General features: G+C 45.8%; 1 protein-coding gene across 2 annotated transcripts in view; it reads left to right on the top strand.

Moving 5' to 3' along the window:
* The window catches only part of LOC119957720 (rho GTPase-activating protein 11A-like), a 64,175-nt gene that overhangs the window by 36,511 nt on the left and 9,926 nt on the right, over positions 1–17,738 (top strand). For both annotated transcript variants that reach the window (XM_038785803.1, XM_038785811.1), the window contains 4 exons: positions 341–437; positions 6,589–6,686; positions 11,576–11,738; positions 14,625–14,730. In XM_038785803.1, coding sequence (XP_038641731.1) covers positions 341–437; positions 6,589–6,686; positions 11,576–11,738; positions 14,625–14,730 — 464 coding nt within the window. The remainder of the gene's footprint in view (positions 1–340; positions 438–6,588; positions 6,687–11,575; positions 11,739–14,624; positions 14,731–17,738) is intronic.

Here is a 17,738-nt window from a genome sequence, read left to right as displayed (position 1 = left end):
AACCAAAGTTGCAGGCTCCTGTTGTGTTAAATGGAGCTTTCTTGGATGTCTTCCCATCATAAGTCTCCTGGGACTGAGGCACACCTAACTTGACCAGATACTTTAATTAATATTTTTTCATTTTTAAATGGGAGTGCACTTTGGATAATATACTTCTGACATGAATTTCCATAACTTTTTAAGTGTATGGAACAACACATCATCATACTTTTCCTTTGTACCATTTATAATCTTAAGGAAAGAAATGAAATACAATGGCAAAGTTTTCAAGATATTTTAAGTATTTCATATTTGTGATTGTCATTAAGCAGCAATAACTTTTTTTTAAAAACTTGATTAGGAACATCTTCAGGAACTCCAATAATTATGACTCCAACATGGAAGCGGAAAATACTAGCAGATTCTTCACACAGCCTTCGGTTTTCAAACAAAAAAAGGTATGTTTTTCTATTGCATATGCTTGCTGACCTTGACTGGGGGAGATTTGTGTAGGGATGGAATTTTTCAAGTGCTGGCTCGGATGCAGGCTTCTCCCACCATATTTTCCAGCACTTTGGGAGGAGGAAAATTTTGTATACCCAGGAGAAGTATTTCAAAAATAATTGGTTTTATTTTGTGCACTTTGAATTTATATCTTGCTGCAAGAGCTGAAGTGCAGTAGTCATATTAACAGAAGCTCAGACGAGCGTTAGAAGCACAACAGCAAATGTTCAGCATAGATTTTAAGCAAATGTATAATATATTTGATAAAATTTGGATATGAATTTTTATTGACTGCTGATGTGAATATTTGTAGCCTGTCTTTTCCTGGTCTATTTAATCATGAAGCAATTCATTTTGGGGCAGCACGGTGGCGCAGTGGGTTAGCCCTGCTGCCTCACGGCGCCAATAGGTCCCAGGTTCGATCCCGCCTCTGGGTCACTCTCCGTGAGGAGTTTGCACATTCTCCCCATGTTTACGTGGGTTTCACCCCCGCAACCCAAAGATGTGCAGGCTAGATGGATGGGCCACACTAAATTGCCCCTAAATTGGGTACTCTAAATTTAAAAAGGAAAAAAAAATGAAGCAATTCATTTTGAACAAAAACGGGTGAAAAGCAATAAAAACAGATATTTTACACAAATGTTCAGCATTGTAAAATGCTGTGGCTTTGATTGGAATTCAATGGAAAGACTAGAACTGAAGTTCAATTCTGTGTTTTGATCGTATGCATTTATTTGATATCAGCCTACTGTTTGATTAAAGTGGGATCCACATTTTGCCCTCTGAAAAAGAGTACAGAGGATTTTGTATGCTTCACATTTGAGAATCTGCTCGATTTGAAACTGAATTAAATACATTGCTCAGATTTGATCTAAAATAAGCATTCTTAGAATGACAGAATTAGAGATTTTTGCAGTCTTCATTTTCTTTTTTTTTGCAACTATATCAACAACTTCAGCACTTAAGTAGCAAACTGGCTGTAAGTAGGTTTGGATATCCTTATGATATGATAAGTTGCTATCTAAATGACATTCATTCTTGGATTGGGATGTGTAGTCTTATTTCTTTGAAATATGTGTATTAACTTGATCCATATTACGGACTTCCGGAGGTGGCCATGGAGTAGGAGGTCGCACATTTGGTAGCTCCCACTTGTGATGAAACTTTTGAAGCATTTCTCCTGTTTTTTTTCGGAATTTCACTTGATAAATCTGTGGAGAGTGAGACAGTGAGGAGAAATCCCCCACCAGTGTTTGGAGCAGTGGACTAGAAGTGGCCATGTAAGGAGACATAGTGAAGCAAGGAAGACGCGTGCAGAGCCGGCAGCTCTGGAAAGCATGGCGGAGTCGCAGAATCCTAGTGCGGTGGCAAAGTGGTCGACGGTACAGCTGGTGATGTTCTTTGAGGAGAGCTTCGCCAAGCTAAAGAAAGATACGCAGGGCCCGATTTTAAAGCATCGATCGTGTAGAACAGGGTCTAGAAACCCACGGACGCGCGATTCAGAGGTGGAGGAAAAGGTGTCCCGAGTATTTAACCGCTTTGCAGGTCGAGGTGGGGCTGATGAAGGACCATCAGAAAAGGTTGCAGGAGAAGTTGGAGGGTTATAGAACAGGTCCAGGAGACCGAACCTGAGGATCGTCGACCTCCCTGAGGGCAGTGAGGGTTCGGACGCGAGGGCATATGTGGCAAGTATGCTGGAAAGGATGGGAGATGGGGGCATTTATGCAGCCCTTGGAAGTGGACAGGGCACATGGAGCTCTTTCAAGGAAGTCGGAGTGAATGAACCGCTGAGGGCGATGGTGGTGCAAATGCACCGGTTCCTGGAAAAGGAATAGGTTTTGCGGTGGGCCAAACAGGTACAGAGTTGCATGTGGGAGAACTGTGAGTTGCGCATCTACCAGGACCTGGGTGCAGAACTGGCCAGAAGACGAGCCGGATTTAACAGGGCAAAATCGGCCCTCTTCAAGAAATGGGTGAATTTCGGGGAGTTGTATCCAACACATCTTTGGGCCACGTTTGAGGGCCAGGAACTTTATTTTGAATTACCGGACGAAGTTATGAACTTTATCAAGGACTAGCAGGGGATTAAGGTCACTAAACCCTGGGGGAGGGCATTGTGGTGGCGATTTGGTCAGAATCACTTCTGTGTTGTTTTGAATGTGCAGTACTCTGTAACAAGTGGTTATTTTTGTTTGCTCCGTCCTTCTTTCTTTGGTTTTTGTTGTGATAAGATGTTTGAGCAGCTGCTCACAAATATAAGTTAACTCTGTTCCATTGGAAGGTGGGTGGAGGGATTTGTTTCTACTTTTTACGAGGGTGGGGAGGGAGAACAATGGGGAGATGGGATGTCTTGTGCCATGGGTGGGAGCTACCACGCTGGCTAGGTTAGCTAGCTCACAGAAGCACAGTGGGGGGTGAGCAGGTGATAAGTTTGATATGGGGGTTGGGTTTCTGGTGCTGTTACAAGGCGGGGGGGAGTGGAGGATACCAAGTCCTCGGCAATCGCGGTGTCAGATCACAGCCCACGTTGGGTGGATCTGCGGGTTAGTATGGAGAGAGGGCTGCGCCCATCATGGAGGCTGGATGTGGGACTGTTAGCAGATGAGGCAGTGTGTGGGCAGGTGAGCAGGTCCATCAGAACTATTTGGAAATAAATGATACGGGGGAAGTCTCGGCAACAACATTGTGGGAAGCTCTGAATGCTGTGGTTAGAGGGGAGTTAATTTCGATACGGGCCCATAGAGAAAAGGTGGAGCGAGCAGAGAGGTATAGGTTGGGGAGGTACTCCAGGTGGATAGGGGATATTCTGAAGCCCTGGATGCGGGGCCACTGAAGGAGCGGCAGAGGTTACAGGTTGAGTTTGGGCTGTTGACTACAGGGAAGGCGGTGGAACAACTGAGGAAGGCAAGAGGAGCAGTGTATGAGTATGGGGAAAAGGCCAGTAGAATGCTAGCACACCAGCTGAGGAAAGAGGAGGCGGCCAGGGAGCTAGGAAGAGTAAAGGACAGGGGTGGGAATGTGGTCCTGGACCCACTGGGGGTGAATGAGGTGTTTAAGGACTTTAATAGCAAGTTATGAGTCGGAACCCCTGGCTGGGGTGGAGGGGATGAGGCAGTTCCTGGGTCAGCTGAGGTTCCCGAGGATGGAGAAAGAACTGCTGGAAGGTCTGGGAGCCCTAATTGAAATTACAGAAATAATGGGGGGGCTGGAGGTCATGCAGTCGGGCAAGGCCCCAGGCCCGGATGGCTACCCGGTGGAATTCTACAAGGAGTTCTCGGAGATATTGGGCCACTACTGGTGAGGACATTTATCAAGGCAAGGGAGAGGGGAGTCCTTCCTTCAACAATGTTGCAGGCCTCCATCTCATAAATTCTGAAACGGGAGAAGGACCCTGAGCTATGCAGGTCATACAGCCGATCTCCCTATTGAATGTGGACACCAAACTGCTGGCTAAGATACTGGCCACAAGGCTATAGGATTGTGTCCCGGGTGTGATGGTGGAAGACCAGACGGGGTTTGTATGTTAGAAGGCTCTTAAATGTTATTATGATGCCTTTGTTAGGTGGAGGTGGTGGTTGCGATAGATGCGGAGAAGGTCTTTGATCAGGTGGAGTCCAATTATTTGTGGGAGGTGTTAGGAAGGTTCGGGTTTGGTCAGGGCTTCATTGATTGGGTGCGGTTGCTGTATCAGGCACCAGTAGCAAGTGTGTGTACGAATCGGCGGTTGTCGGGCTATTTTAAACTGCACCGAGGGGTTAGGCAAGGGTGCCCCTTCTCCCCGCTGTTGTTTGCTGTGGTCATTGGCTATGGTGTTAAGAGCTTCCAGGAACTGAGAAGGGCTGGTTGGGGGGGGTGGGGTGGAGCATCGGGTTTTTCTTTATGCGGATGACCTGCTCCTGTACATTTCGGACCCATTAGAGGGAATTGGGGAGATTATGCGGATCTTGGGGGAATTCAGGCGAGGGGGCAGGAGAGGAGATTGGGAGAGCTGCCATTTAGAATGGTAGGAAGGAGCTTCCACTATCTGGGAATCCAGGTGGCACGGGAATGGGAGACATTGCACAAGTTAAACTTGTCCCAGCTTGTAGAACAAATGAAGGAGGACTTTAGGAGATGGGACATGCTCCCGCTGTCACTGGCGGGCAGGGTACAGATCGTTAAAATGATGGTTCCCCCCCAGATTTCTATTTGTCTTTCAGGGTCTCCCCATTTTATCCGGGGGGCCTTTTAAAATGGCTGAATAAAGTGATTTTGGGCTTTGTGTGGGCGGGCAAAACCTCGCGAGTGAAGAAAGTGATGTTGGAGCGTAGTCCGGGGGGGGGGGGGGGGGGGGTGGCGCTGCTGAACGTTTGTAACTACTGCTGGGTGGCTAATATAGCCATGATTGAGGGGGGGGGGGGGGGGGTCGGTGTGGGAGCGAGTAGAGGTGGCATCGTGTAAGAATACCAATTTGGGGGCACTGATAATGACACCTCTGCCGTTCTCAATGGCCTGGTACTCCACAAGCCCGGTGGTAGTGACGGCTCTGAGAGTCTGGGGGCAGTGGAGGAAATATAGGAGAGCGGCGGGAGCATCGGTCTGGGCCCCGATTTCCAACAACCAGTGGTTTTTTGCCGGGAAGCCTGGATGGAGAGTTTCGGAAACGGCAGAGAGTAGGAATTGAAAGGATGGGATATCTATTTATAGGCGGGAGCTTCCCTAGCTTGAAGGATTTGGAGGAGAAACTTGAACTGTCAGCAGGGAATGGGTTTAGATATCTGCAGGTACGGGATTTTCTGAGAAGGCAGGTTCTGACCTTCCCGCACCTGCCACCATGGGGAATACAGGACAGAGTAGTTTCCAGAACATGGGTGGGAGAGGTGAAGGTATCAGATATCTACAAAGAACATATGGAGTCGGAGGAAACCCAGATAGAGAATTAAAGGGCAAGTGGGAAGAGGAGCTAAGGGGAGATGGAGGCGGGTCTGTGGGCAGATACCGTAAGCAGCGTTAACACATCCTCATCATGTGCCAGGCTTAGTCTGATACAATTTAAGGTAGTTCACTTGACAGACATGACGGTGGCCCGGATAAGCAAGTTCTTTGGGGTAGAGGACAGGTGTGCGAGGTGCGCGGGAGGTCCAACAAACCATGTCCATATGTTTTGGGCATGCCCAAAGCTTGGAGGGTTTTGGCAGGGTTTTGCTCAGGCTATGTCCGTGATACTTAAAACGCAGGTGGTGCTGACTCCAGAGATGGCGATCTTTGGAGTGTTGGAAGACCCGGGAGTCCAGGGGGTGAGAGAGGCTGACGTTTTGGCCTTTGCCTCCCTGGTAGCCTGGAGACGGATACTGTTAATGTGGAGGGACACAAAGCCCCCAAAATCAGAGACCTGGGTTAGCGACACAGCTGGGTTTCTCAGTGTCGATAAAATGAAGATCGCCCTAATAGAGTCAATATTAGGGTTCGTCCGGAGGTGGCAGCCGTTCGTCAACTTTCTCAGCGATAATTAAAATGTCAGCAGAGGCAGAAATCTAGGGGGGGTGGTTAGCTATTGTTTCATTAATTGGGGGTGCGAAGAGCATGATAGGGATGAAAATGTTTTGTGTACCACGTTTATGTTGCTGTTATTATTATAAAAACTACAAATACCCTAATAATTTTTTTTAAACTTTACCCATATTACTTGTGAATTTTGACACAAAAGTATTTGCATGCAAAACATTGGATTAACCATTTTAAAATGTGTGTAATCTGTCGAGTAAAACCATATGCTGCAACAGGAAAGTAGCCTTCCATGCTGTTGAATTACAACTATTAAATATTGAATGCTTTCACAAAGTTGGTAACTTTGCTGCAGAGTTGTGCACATTTTGAGTGCTTCTCCCATTCCTGCCTCCCTTAACCTGCCCCTCCTCTCAAATAAAATATAAGAATTTCCTGGATTTTTGAGAGTTGGAGCTTAATGAAAGACTACATCCATACAATATGGAAAACTATTTTGTAAGTAACATTGCATACTGGCAGTTTTATTGTCTCCCGTTAAGCTCACTGGTGTGTTTTGTTTTGCTCTTTGGGATATAGGATTTGTTGAACATAAATTGAAAAATTAATTCTTGTTCACAGGCGATCACTTAGACACAACATAGCATTGGAATTGTTACCCAGTGGTTTTCTGAGCCAGAATTCGACACCAACATCAGATGGGGTCAAGAAGGATGATGGTATGAATAGAATATTCAACTCCTTTTATGGAAAATGTGCTTCTACACTTAGCACCTAGTGTAAAGCCTTGCTTTTCATCAAAGAAAGAGAAAATGTAGGGGATGAAACTGCAGGATGATAAAACAATCAAACCTCTTATTTGTAGGGAATATTATAATACTCAATTCAGGCATTTTGGGCATGCACCATTTGCCCGTCATTGATGCTCATGCCTTTAGCTGCCTTAACTCTAAGCACTGTATTTCCCTTCCTAAACTCCATCTCTCTCTCACCTTTAAGGTGTTCCTCAACATATAGCTCTGACTAGATATTCATCCTAACATGCCCTTATGCGGCTTGATATCAGATACTGCTCCTGTGAAGGGACATTTTACTGCATTGAAGACGCTTTGTAAATGCAAGTTTTTCGTCCTGGTTTGTTTGGTTTCTATGTACAAATAGAAATGCCCTTGACACAATTGGTAAAAGTTACTGATAAAAATGGTTTTACTGATTTAATTAACTTTGGTACATTATGGCCTCAATTTGTGCCAAACTAATAGAAATGCTGCAGATGTTGGAAACCTGAAATAAAAACAGAAAATGCTGGAAATACTCAACAGGTCTGGCAGCATCTGTGGGAAGAGAAACAAGTTAACATTCGTGACCTTTCATCAGAATTGATTCTCTCAGGGCAGCACGGTGGCGCAGTGGATAGCGCTGCTGCCTCACAGCGCTGAGGTCCCAGGTTCGATCCTGGCTCTGCGTCACTGTCCGTGTGTAGTTTCTACATTCTCCCCATGTCCGTGTGGGTTCCGCCCCCAACCATAGGCCCGTCGCGATCTAGGCCCAACCATCTTCTGCTGCTTCATCAATGACCTCCCTTAAGGTCAGAAGTGGGGATGTTCGCTGATGATTGCACAATGTTCAGCACCATTCCCGTCTCCTCAGACACTGAGGCTGTCCACGTGCAAATTTAGCAAGACCCAGACAATATCCAAGCTTGGGCTGACGAGTGGCAAGTAATATTCGCGTCACAGAAGTGTCAGACAATGGCCATCTCCAATAAGAGAGAATCAAACCATTGTCCCTTGACACTCAGTGGCATTATCATCACTGAATCCCCCACTATCAACATCCTGGGAGTTATCATTGATCAGAAACTGAACTGGACTAACCATATAAATACTTTGGCTACAAGAATAAGTCAAAGGATGGGAATCCTGCGGCGAGTAACTCGCCTTCTGACTCCTCAAAGCCTGTCTACCACCTACGAGTCAGAACTGTGATGGAATGCTCCCCACTTGCCTGGATGAATGCAGCTCCAACAACACTCTAAACGCTCGATACCATCCAAGACAAAGCTTAATTGGCACCCCTTGCACAAACATTCACTCCCTCCACCAACGCACAATAGCAGCCGTGTGTACCATCTACAAGATGCACTGCAAGAACTCACCAAGGCTCCTTAGGCAGCACCTTCCACAACCACTACCATCTGGAAGGACAGGGGCAGCAGATACATTAGAATACCACCACTTAAGGGTGGCACGTGGTGCAGTGGTTAGCGCTGGGACTGCGGCGCTGAGGACCCGGGTTTGAATCCCAGCCCTAGGTCACTGTCCGTGTGGAGTTTGCACATTTCAAGACTGATTTCAGCAAGACAGATATTGTTAATTTAAAATTAGATGAAATTCCCACTCTCCAAAGACCCACTATTTCAGTTTGTCAATTCAGAAATCTTTCTCTGGCAAAAGATAACTGGTAAAGAAAACAATTAATAATACCACCTCTAACCTGTTCCGCTCATCAAAAATAAAGACAGTAACTCTTCTCTCCCATGCTCTGAACATAAAATAAATCCTAACAGATTCCTAGAAAGGGATCTGCCATCAAACACATCTGGATGTGCTCCACAACAGCAGGAGATAAGAAAGATGGCTTTGCTCTGTTCATTCCCAAACTTGATGAAGGATTTCTCAGATCAAGGCTTTTTTCGTAAACCACTGAGGCAATGTGATCTGCAACAATTGGTGTAAAGATTCCAACATCTCAAAATTCTGGAAACCATAAATAAAAGAACAAGATTCAGACATGTGAAGATATGGGTCGGGATTCTCTGTAGCCCGATGCCGAAATCGAGAACGGTAATCTGGTGGAGAATGGATCACGACACCAAAATCGGGGCAGGTGCGGTTTGCGATGCTCCGCCCCCTTCAAATCGACGTCATCGGGCCACATGCAGTCGCAACCCCGTCAGTGCTCCATCAGCCGGCTCACCCGAGATGCTCCCCCATTGATGGCCCAAGTTCCTGACGGCGCGGACCACATGTGGTTCCAGCAGTCTGGCATGCTGGCTGCGGACAGTGTTCAGCGCTGCCACACTTGGCCGAGTTCCGTGCCGTTGGCCTGGGGTCATCTGCTAGGGCTGGGAGAAGTGGTGGGGGGTGGCCAGGAGGTGGGCTATGGGTTGGGATGGGCGGGTTTGCAGTCCAGCACGGCTGACGCCATGTTTTCCGGTGCATGTGTGGGAGTGGTAGGCATGCACGGCTGCAGTTTGTCAGCCCTGCGCATTGCGGCCCGGGACCCAATGATTCTCCGACAATTTTCTGCACGTTCCGTGGGTGTTTCATGCGGCGGGCGGTGCTAGCTCCTCACCGGTATTGGAACCGGTGAGGGTTTCATACGGATTTCCCAGCGTGGTATGTTTAAAAACTTAACCTGAGCCTTTTATGGAAAAAGGGAAAGCAGAATAGGAGCACTTTACATAGAAAGTAGACCATACAAGTTTATGCAACATCTATAGTAATGCTATGCTTAACATATGTGAAAAATTGTCACACTGTGAAGGAACTGTTTACTACTTTTGAATATATAATTAGTGAATTTTGACCACACCCCCTCCTTGCAACCTGCAAATGGGGAATTATAAACTGTCCCACACCTGTTTTAAATAAACATTTGAATTTCCATTGCTAGACCATGAATTAAAAAAGTTATATAGATGAGTGCCTCCATATTTCATCCTCTTCTACAATGCTAAAGGTGGTGAATGTGAAAAGTTATGGAAAAATAGTGGTTATACTATTGAAAGTTAAGGATGATTCTGCACAATATCAGACAAATGTTTAGATTATAGATTTAACTTTGTAATCTCTGATTGGAGGTAATGGCTAAATCATAGAATTGTAGCATGAGGCAAATCCCTGGGTGGAATTCTCCCCAAGTCCCACTGGAGGTTTCAATAACAGGAGTCCAAAAATTGATTACACGCCAGCGTAAATTTCCCACAGTATCTTCTGCTAGTGCTCGCCATGACAGATCAGGAAATCTGCTGGAGGCCAGTTTGAACTCTATTTGCATACCACTAATGAGATGCAGATGAAGGCTTGAACACCAATGTCTGATTTTCCGTGGTGCCAGTGGGAAAACAACGGTAATATGGCATTGGTCAGTTCCATCCCCACTTGACAACACAATTGAAATTAACCCTTAATTTTAAAAATACCCGAAGTCTTTGGCCTTCGGCTGCCTAATAACTACAGTCACCAGGTTTGTAAATTTAAACATAGTTTATTTTTATTAATAACATAACTATAAATAAATAGGCAACAAATACAACTGGTTAACTACTATCTACTTTCCACCCACCCCTCCTAACTCGTCCCACCCTTATATACACATACAAGACAGACATACACAGGGGAAAGAGAGGTATAAAAAAAAAAAGCACTAAAAGTAAAAGGATTAGAATCCCCGTTTCAGATGGACTTCTTCCAGTTAGAATCTTTTAATCATGACTTCCAGTTGGATGACTGTGCTTTCAGTCTGTAATGGTTTTCACTGTAGATTCATCAGTGTCTCGAGATTTCTCTCCAGACTCAGAAACAGCAGGCAAGAAACATTTGTAGGGGAGAGAGCAACACATAGCCTCTCCTCTCAACGTCCAGAAGCTTTCTCTGCTGGGTCCTCAGTAAACTCCAACCTGGCAGAACCCAATCGCTGTCGGTTGCAGGCAGGTAATGTCCTTGGCCAATCTATTGGAAAACAGCCAACCAATTGAACTGAATCCCTCCAAATTCTCGGGTGCCATAAAGTATGACTTCTTCTGTTCAAAATATAAATCTTCATAACACAGTATACTTTTTTGCAACTTTCGAGTTCCTCACTTCCCCTGCTCAACTTAAAGGTATATGTCCATTATAGATCCATGGACCGAAATTATAACAGCAAAGTAAAAGAAATAGGAAATAAGGGAATCAATAGGATGGGGCCATTGCACCAGTGCGAAACACACGTGGAACAATGTGATGTGCAGATGTCAGGACTCCCTGAACGATGCCTGTGGCTGCCACCGGGAAACCTGGACCCTGGAACACCCACAGCAGTGGGTGTGGGGAGTGTCTGCAGATGGACCTCCCAGATTCGGTGTCCTCCAGGGGGTCCATTTAACAGCCTCAGAATGTACCTTTATGGCCCCAGAGGTCCAGCTTCTTTCTTCGATACTGGGTCGTTGATGTTGGGCTCCTTTTTCAGTAAGTTGTCCGGATAGGACAGAGGACTACTTGCCATTGGACCTGTCCCGCCATGGAATATGACGCAAAGAACCTGAATGCATACTTATTGATGTTGGGTCCGGAGCATTTGGTGTGTTTACCCGCCAGCCTCCACCGTAGGAAACACTGCACGTTCCCACGCTGCCACAAGATTTGCACTCCGGATGGGAGAATTCCACCCACTGTTGCATGTTGATGCCCAGTATTCAGTAAGCTTTTGTTATGGTTGTGTCTACTTGAGCTGCTACTTTTAACCTTGTGAACTTGAAAAGCCAAATCATTTGGGTTAATAAAAACTTTGAAATGGTTGTAGAATTAGTTTGAATGAATTTGTGATGACTTTTTTTTCTTAGTTTATTACCAGGCACGATGTACTTTTGCTGAAGGTAGTCCTCAAATATCACTGGAGTCATTGCAGGGCCCTCTATCGTTCTCTGCTGGAAGTGTTACATTTCAGTCGGCTGCATCAGCTAATCGGCGGAAAAGTAAAAGACTAGAAAACAAAGGGGTTGAGAGGTACTTCGTCAAATATGTTAGCAAATTAAATTAATGTTCCTGATGTTTAATGAATCTATTAATAGCTTTTGTTTTGTATATACTTGATTTTGGGAATGAGTAACTGCCAATATGATTTTTTAAATTTTTGTAATTTAGTTTACTTATAAAATCAGATCAATGTACAACTGGTTTATCCCCAAAACATTTGTATCAATAAGATAGATTTTAAATTGCAAGGAAATAACAACAGCAAATATTCTGTAGCTTTCAGTTAGGTATATACTTCTGCAGTTGGTAAATATGTACACACAATTAGTGTTGCAAAGAAATTTAGTACACCATTAAAGTAGGTATATGATTGCTAAGTTGCACAAATATTCACTCATCTCACTTGCTGAAATTGTGAACCTGCAACCCTGATTTTCTATCCACTAATTTAGTTTACGATTGGGGACGCTGTCCACCATTCTCTGAGTGTCCGCTTAGACCATGGAAAAATGGGCAGCAGCGCAATAACAGGTTTTCTTCTACACTTCAGCATTAGACATGACCAATAGGAAGAACAATTTCAGGTGATACCTTGCATAAGAAATATAATTGCATAATATTAAAATACTTAAGGTTCACTTTTTGATACTTTAAATCAAGTCTTTTGACAAGACAGCGTCTATCTATATCTCTTAATATTTAAAATTTTAGTCTATGTGGGCTCCCTGTCAGCTTTTCCTATTATAAATTCTTGTATCCACATTTGCAATGGGCAATTTGTAATTTTTACAGTTTTTACATTTTCATTTTTAGGTTTTAAATTTATTGTTGGGTCTGCTGCAATCTCCATAGCCACTTCCAGGTATTCTGTACTGGACACACTTCCTAGTTTGCCCAGCTGTTGTCTTTCCCCTAACCTCTAGCCCTGCTTCCAGGCCTCCCACGCTGCACTGCCATTTGTTCCTGCTGACATTATTGCTTATGACTGCAAATTGAAGGTAAATTCATTCCGCATGGGAGCCGGTTAGGAGCAAATGAAGATGCACTTGAAACTAACCTCTCTTGCAAGCTCCTTCTCCTCCTCCTCCTCTTAATTCATTGACTGTGTGTTCATCAGTCTGTCTCACTAATGTACTCATTCAAATATAGCACATGGTTTTTAGAATTTATAAGTTTCCTGTGAGAAAGCCAAGTGGCAAAATCACGTATCACACGTCAGTGCAGTAACTTTAGTTTTCTACGCTATTCCCCATTAAGTTAAGACCATTGCTGCAAGTGCCTGCACTCTGCCTTCCTCCTGGCCTCAGCTTCCCAACCACTCATTCCCTGAGCTCTCATGCTTTTGTAGTATCTCCCTTTACTCTTTTCAAGCTCACCTTTTCCATTAGACCCACCACCTACTTTTGATCCCTTTCCACACCCAACATGTTCTTGGGTTATATGTACCTGCTGATTACATACATAATCCTCACTTTCCAAAAACTGTCCTTGTGCTCTACGGCTCTCTCGTTCCCAATAAGTCTTAAGAAGCACTTTGTAAAAGCTGCCTCAAAACCTCTCTTCAACCAAGCTTACAGTCGCCTCTTTTTTTTTTATCAGTCTGGGCAGGGTGGTACCCTGGCTATCCCATTGCCACCATAGCACTGTGGGGCTGGCAGGGGTACTGCCAGGGATCAGGCGCGGTTGGGGGCTTGAGGATTCCCAACGTGTAAATTGAGTGGGGGGGGCAGAGATTGGGGCGGCATTTAATAATGGCACCCCAATCTCTTCCGTCAGTGCAGGAAATGAAGGTAGGTGCGACCTTGGTGGGGCGTTGCTTGCCAAGCCCAAAAAAACAGTCCCGTTTGATAGCAGTGTAGTACTCACTGCTACAGGTGCCGAGAAACATCCCGCTAAACGTGCCAAAACAGGATTCTGTTTTTTATCCTGTTAAATTGCACCCTTCATTTCTACTAATTTCGACCTAGTTCGCCAGCCCTGTGAATTTGTTGCACGTCAGTATATTCACTGGGGAGGATTTTGTTTTACCTCATTGGATGTACTCAGAACTTGCTTTTCCCTAAATGAAATCTTTAGCAAGTATTTTAGCCATATTAACCAAGCAAATCTCTCCACTCATTTCATCTGGTTAGTAATGGGACTATTTGAATTGTACTAGTTGCCCTACATTAGATTGGATTGGATTGCATTTGTTTATTGTCACGTGTACCGAGGTACAGTGAAAAGTATTTTTCTGCAAGCAGCTCAACAGACCATTAGAAAAGGGAATTATAAGTTAAGTTAAAAGTGGATCTGTTGGGGAGAGTTTGCAGAGTGTCGCCTCGCTCCGGCGCCATCTTGATTGCCCCTAGATCTAGCAGCTCCAACAGTACCCCAGCTCGACACCATCCAGGACAAAGCAGCCCACTCGATTGCTACCTCTTCCACAAACATTCAATCCCTCCACCACCGATGAACAGATGCACTGCAGTGACTCTCTAAGGTTCTTTGGGCAGCACCTTCCAAACCCATGACCACTATCAGTTAGAAGGACAAGGGCAGCAGATACCTGGGAACACCACCACCTGGAGGTTCTCCCCCAAGCCACTCACTATTCTGATTTGGAAATATATCACTGCTCCTTTCCTTTTTCTGGGTCAATATCAGGGAACTCGCTCTCTAACTGCACATTGGGTGTACCAACACCTCGGGCATTACAGCAGTTCAAGAAGGCAGCTCATTAGGAGCTTCTGAAGGGGAACTAGATAGGCAATAAATGCTGGCCCAGCCAATGACGCCCACATCCCGTAAATGAATAAAAAAAAAAGAAAGCTGACACGAAAAGAACAAAGAAAGCTGTTGACAATAAAAAATCTGGAATAATTATTTCCCAACATTGACAAAATTCCATAAACATTTAGAATTTATGTTTTGTAGGATGGAATCTGGAAAAGCTAATTGCTTTTCTCCCAAGCTTAATCGAAAAGGAATGGTCCGCAAATCCTTGCGCTTAAGGTTTAGCCTTGGAAAAAACAGAGACCCAGTAAGTAGTTGATGTATTAATCATTTTAAATTGGTAACCTATTGGTATGTCTGTTCAATTCGAATGCTCCATCAGGGTTTACATATCTCTCTTTCCGATGCAAGCTATATTGTTGAAAAAACACATTGTTGAATATTGTTTTGATTTAAATGAGAAGCCTAATTGGAGCCTGCTCTATGATTAATGCCGAAATGCTCCTCTCACTATTCATCATAAAGTAAAAGTCCACTTTAAAACATAAAACTGATTTACAATGTTGCCTATTGCTAATCAAGGGTTTGTTGTGCTATATTGATTATATCTTAACTATTTGTTATACTAAGATAATATTGTACAGACCCATTTGATGTTAGTTCCCCTGCTAATGCCCCATCTTCAATATATTTGTGACCAGCCAAAGTCCAATTTTTGTTCCCCTTGCTTCCAAATGCTTTTGGTATTTTGCTTTAGTGTTAATATCTGTGCTCTTGATTGAAAACAGATTGCTCAGTTAAAATGGATATATCTGGAATTCTTGATCTGGTTGGTAGTATTCTACATTAAATTAGGCTGGCAAGTATCAAGATTGGAAAGTTAAAGGTTATTGGTGACGTTCAATAAGTATTTGATGTACAAATAGATTACTGTAAGATGAATGACATTTCCTTGTATGGCATTAAAAGACTAATGGATCCCAGAATTTAATTTTTGAGGGAAATGCTGTTGCCAAATCATTGTTTCATTTTTTTTTCTAGTTTGATGGAAATTTATTTTATAACACAGCAAATGCATGTCTTTTGCCCTGACTCTGCTGCCTGCACATTAAGGGAGAGGGGAGGAGAGATGGGTACATTCTTTTAATAGCTAGAAGTAAACTGAAAACATTTTAGAATTATGCTCATTATATTCAAACAAATTTAAAAAAAAACTAGACTGAGCAGTAGAATTGCACTTCTGGCATTTTAAAATGAGCAACCTCGTTAGTGTGAAAATGTAGCGTAATGGGGACTTCCTGTTCCGGTTGCGGTGATGCGGAGCTAAGCCGCACATTCGGGGGCTCCTGCTATTTTCGAACTTTTGGGCTCTTTTAAGGGCCCGTAGCAGCGCTTTTTCCCGGTGTGGGAACACATCTGCTGCGCCTATCTACCGGTGGATGGACTAGACCAGGAGCGGGGCGGTCAAAAAATCGGCTTTGGAGCAGAGAAAGGTGCGAGGCAGGAAAAACAAGATGGCGGCAGGCGGGGAACCAGCAGCGTGGCAGCAGTGGGCGCAGGAGCTGCTCCAGCGCTGCTTCAGAGAGCTGAAAGCGGAGCTGCTGGAACCGCTAAAGGCCTCACTGGATAAGCTCATGGCGACCCAGGGTGCAGAGATCCGCGAGTTACGGCAAAAGGCCTCTGAGAATGAAATCCTAGGCCTGGCAGTGAAGGTGGAGTCGCACGAGGCGCTCCACAAGAAATGGCAAGCGAGGATGGAGGAAATGGAGAACCGCTCGCAGCGTAAGAACTTGCGGATCCTGGGCCTCCCGGAGGGGTTGGAGGGTTCGGACCTGGGGGCCTATGTGGTCTTGATGCAGAACTCGCTGATGGGAGCGGGGTCCTTCCAAGGGCCCTTGGAGCTGGAAGGTGCCCATCGGGTGTTGGTGAGGAAGCCCAGGCCGAATGAGCCGCCAAGGGCGGTGCTGGTCCGTTTTCACCGCTTCGTCGACCGAGAATGTGTGCTGAGATGGGCTAAAAAGGAGGAGCAGCAGGTGGGAGAATGCAGAGGTTCGGATTTATCAGGACTGGAGCACGGAGGTGGCGAAGAAAACGGCTGGTTATAACTGGTCGAAGGCAGTGCTGCACAAGAGAGGGGTGAAGTTTGGCCTGTTACAGCCGGCACGCCTCTGGGTCACTTATAAAGATCGCCAGTACTACTTTGACTCTCCGGAAGAGGCCTGGGCCTTTGTCCAGGCAGAGAAGCTATACTTGAACTGAGGATTGAGTGGGGGTTGGAGGCTGGTGTATATTGTCCGGACGCTCTGTTCTCCCTTGTACTTTTCTATTTTCTGTTGGGTTTTTTTTGGGTTTTTAAAATTTCGGTTCCTTTCTTTCTGGTGGAATGCTGGGGAGATGTTTTGTAGGCCCGTTGGGGCGCATGCCTTTTTCTTACCTGCGTTTTGGGTTGGGGCGGGGTTTAAGTTGGAAGCGTGGGCTTTTTCTGCTGGAGTCGGAATGGAAAGAGTCTGTACCGGTCGGGGGGGGAGGGGTGGTTGGCTTACACTGGGGGGGGGGGGGGGGGGGGGGGGGTCGTTGAAGTGGCGGGAGCAGACGGGGTCAGCAGGAGTCGGCTGACTTACGGAGGTACGATGAGAGGGGCAGCGCAGCTAGGGGGGGGCCTAGCTGGGGGGTGGGGGGAGGAGAGAAAAATAGGGGGGGCCCTAGCTGGGGGGTGGGGGGAAGAGAGAAATAGGGGGGGGGGGGGAGAGAAAAATAGGGGGGTGTTTGGGGGGGGGAGGGAGTAGGGGGGGTACTGGATTGCTGCTGGAAGGGCCGTAGGGGAATAGATGATGCTGGGGGGGGGGTCGAGTGAGGATCTGCCATTGTGGGGAACGAGCAGTGTGGGTTTTGCGGGCACGTGGTTGGCCGAGGGAGAGTTATGGCTGACTGGCGGAGAGAGAGGGGGAATAGCCCCCCGATTCGGCTGGGCACATGGAATGTAAGGGGGCTGAATGGGCTGGTTAAGCGGGCCCGGGTGGTTGCGCATTTGAAGGGGCTGGAGGTGGATGTGGCTATGCTCCAGGAAACGCACCTTAGGGTGGCGGATCAGGTAAGGCTGAGAAGGGGGTGGGTTGGGCATGTGTTCCATTCGGGGTTGGATGTGAGGAAACGGGGGGGGTGGGGGGGGGGGGGTTGGGATTTTGGTGGGGAAGAGTGTGTCGTTTGTGGCGTCGAGTGTGGTAGCGGATAGCTGTGGCAGATACGTTATGGTGAGCGGTAGACTCCAAGGGGAGCGGGTGGTGCTGGTTAATTTGTACGCCCCAAATTGGGACG

Source organism: Scyliorhinus canicula, chromosome 2, assembly GCF_902713615.1.
Source record: "Scyliorhinus canicula chromosome 2, sScyCan1.1, whole genome shotgun sequence".
In the NCBI taxonomy this organism is placed as follows: Eukaryota; Metazoa; Chordata; class Chondrichthyes; order Carcharhiniformes; family Scyliorhinidae; genus Scyliorhinus; species Scyliorhinus canicula.
This window is presented reverse-complemented; position numbering and strand designations above follow the sequence as displayed.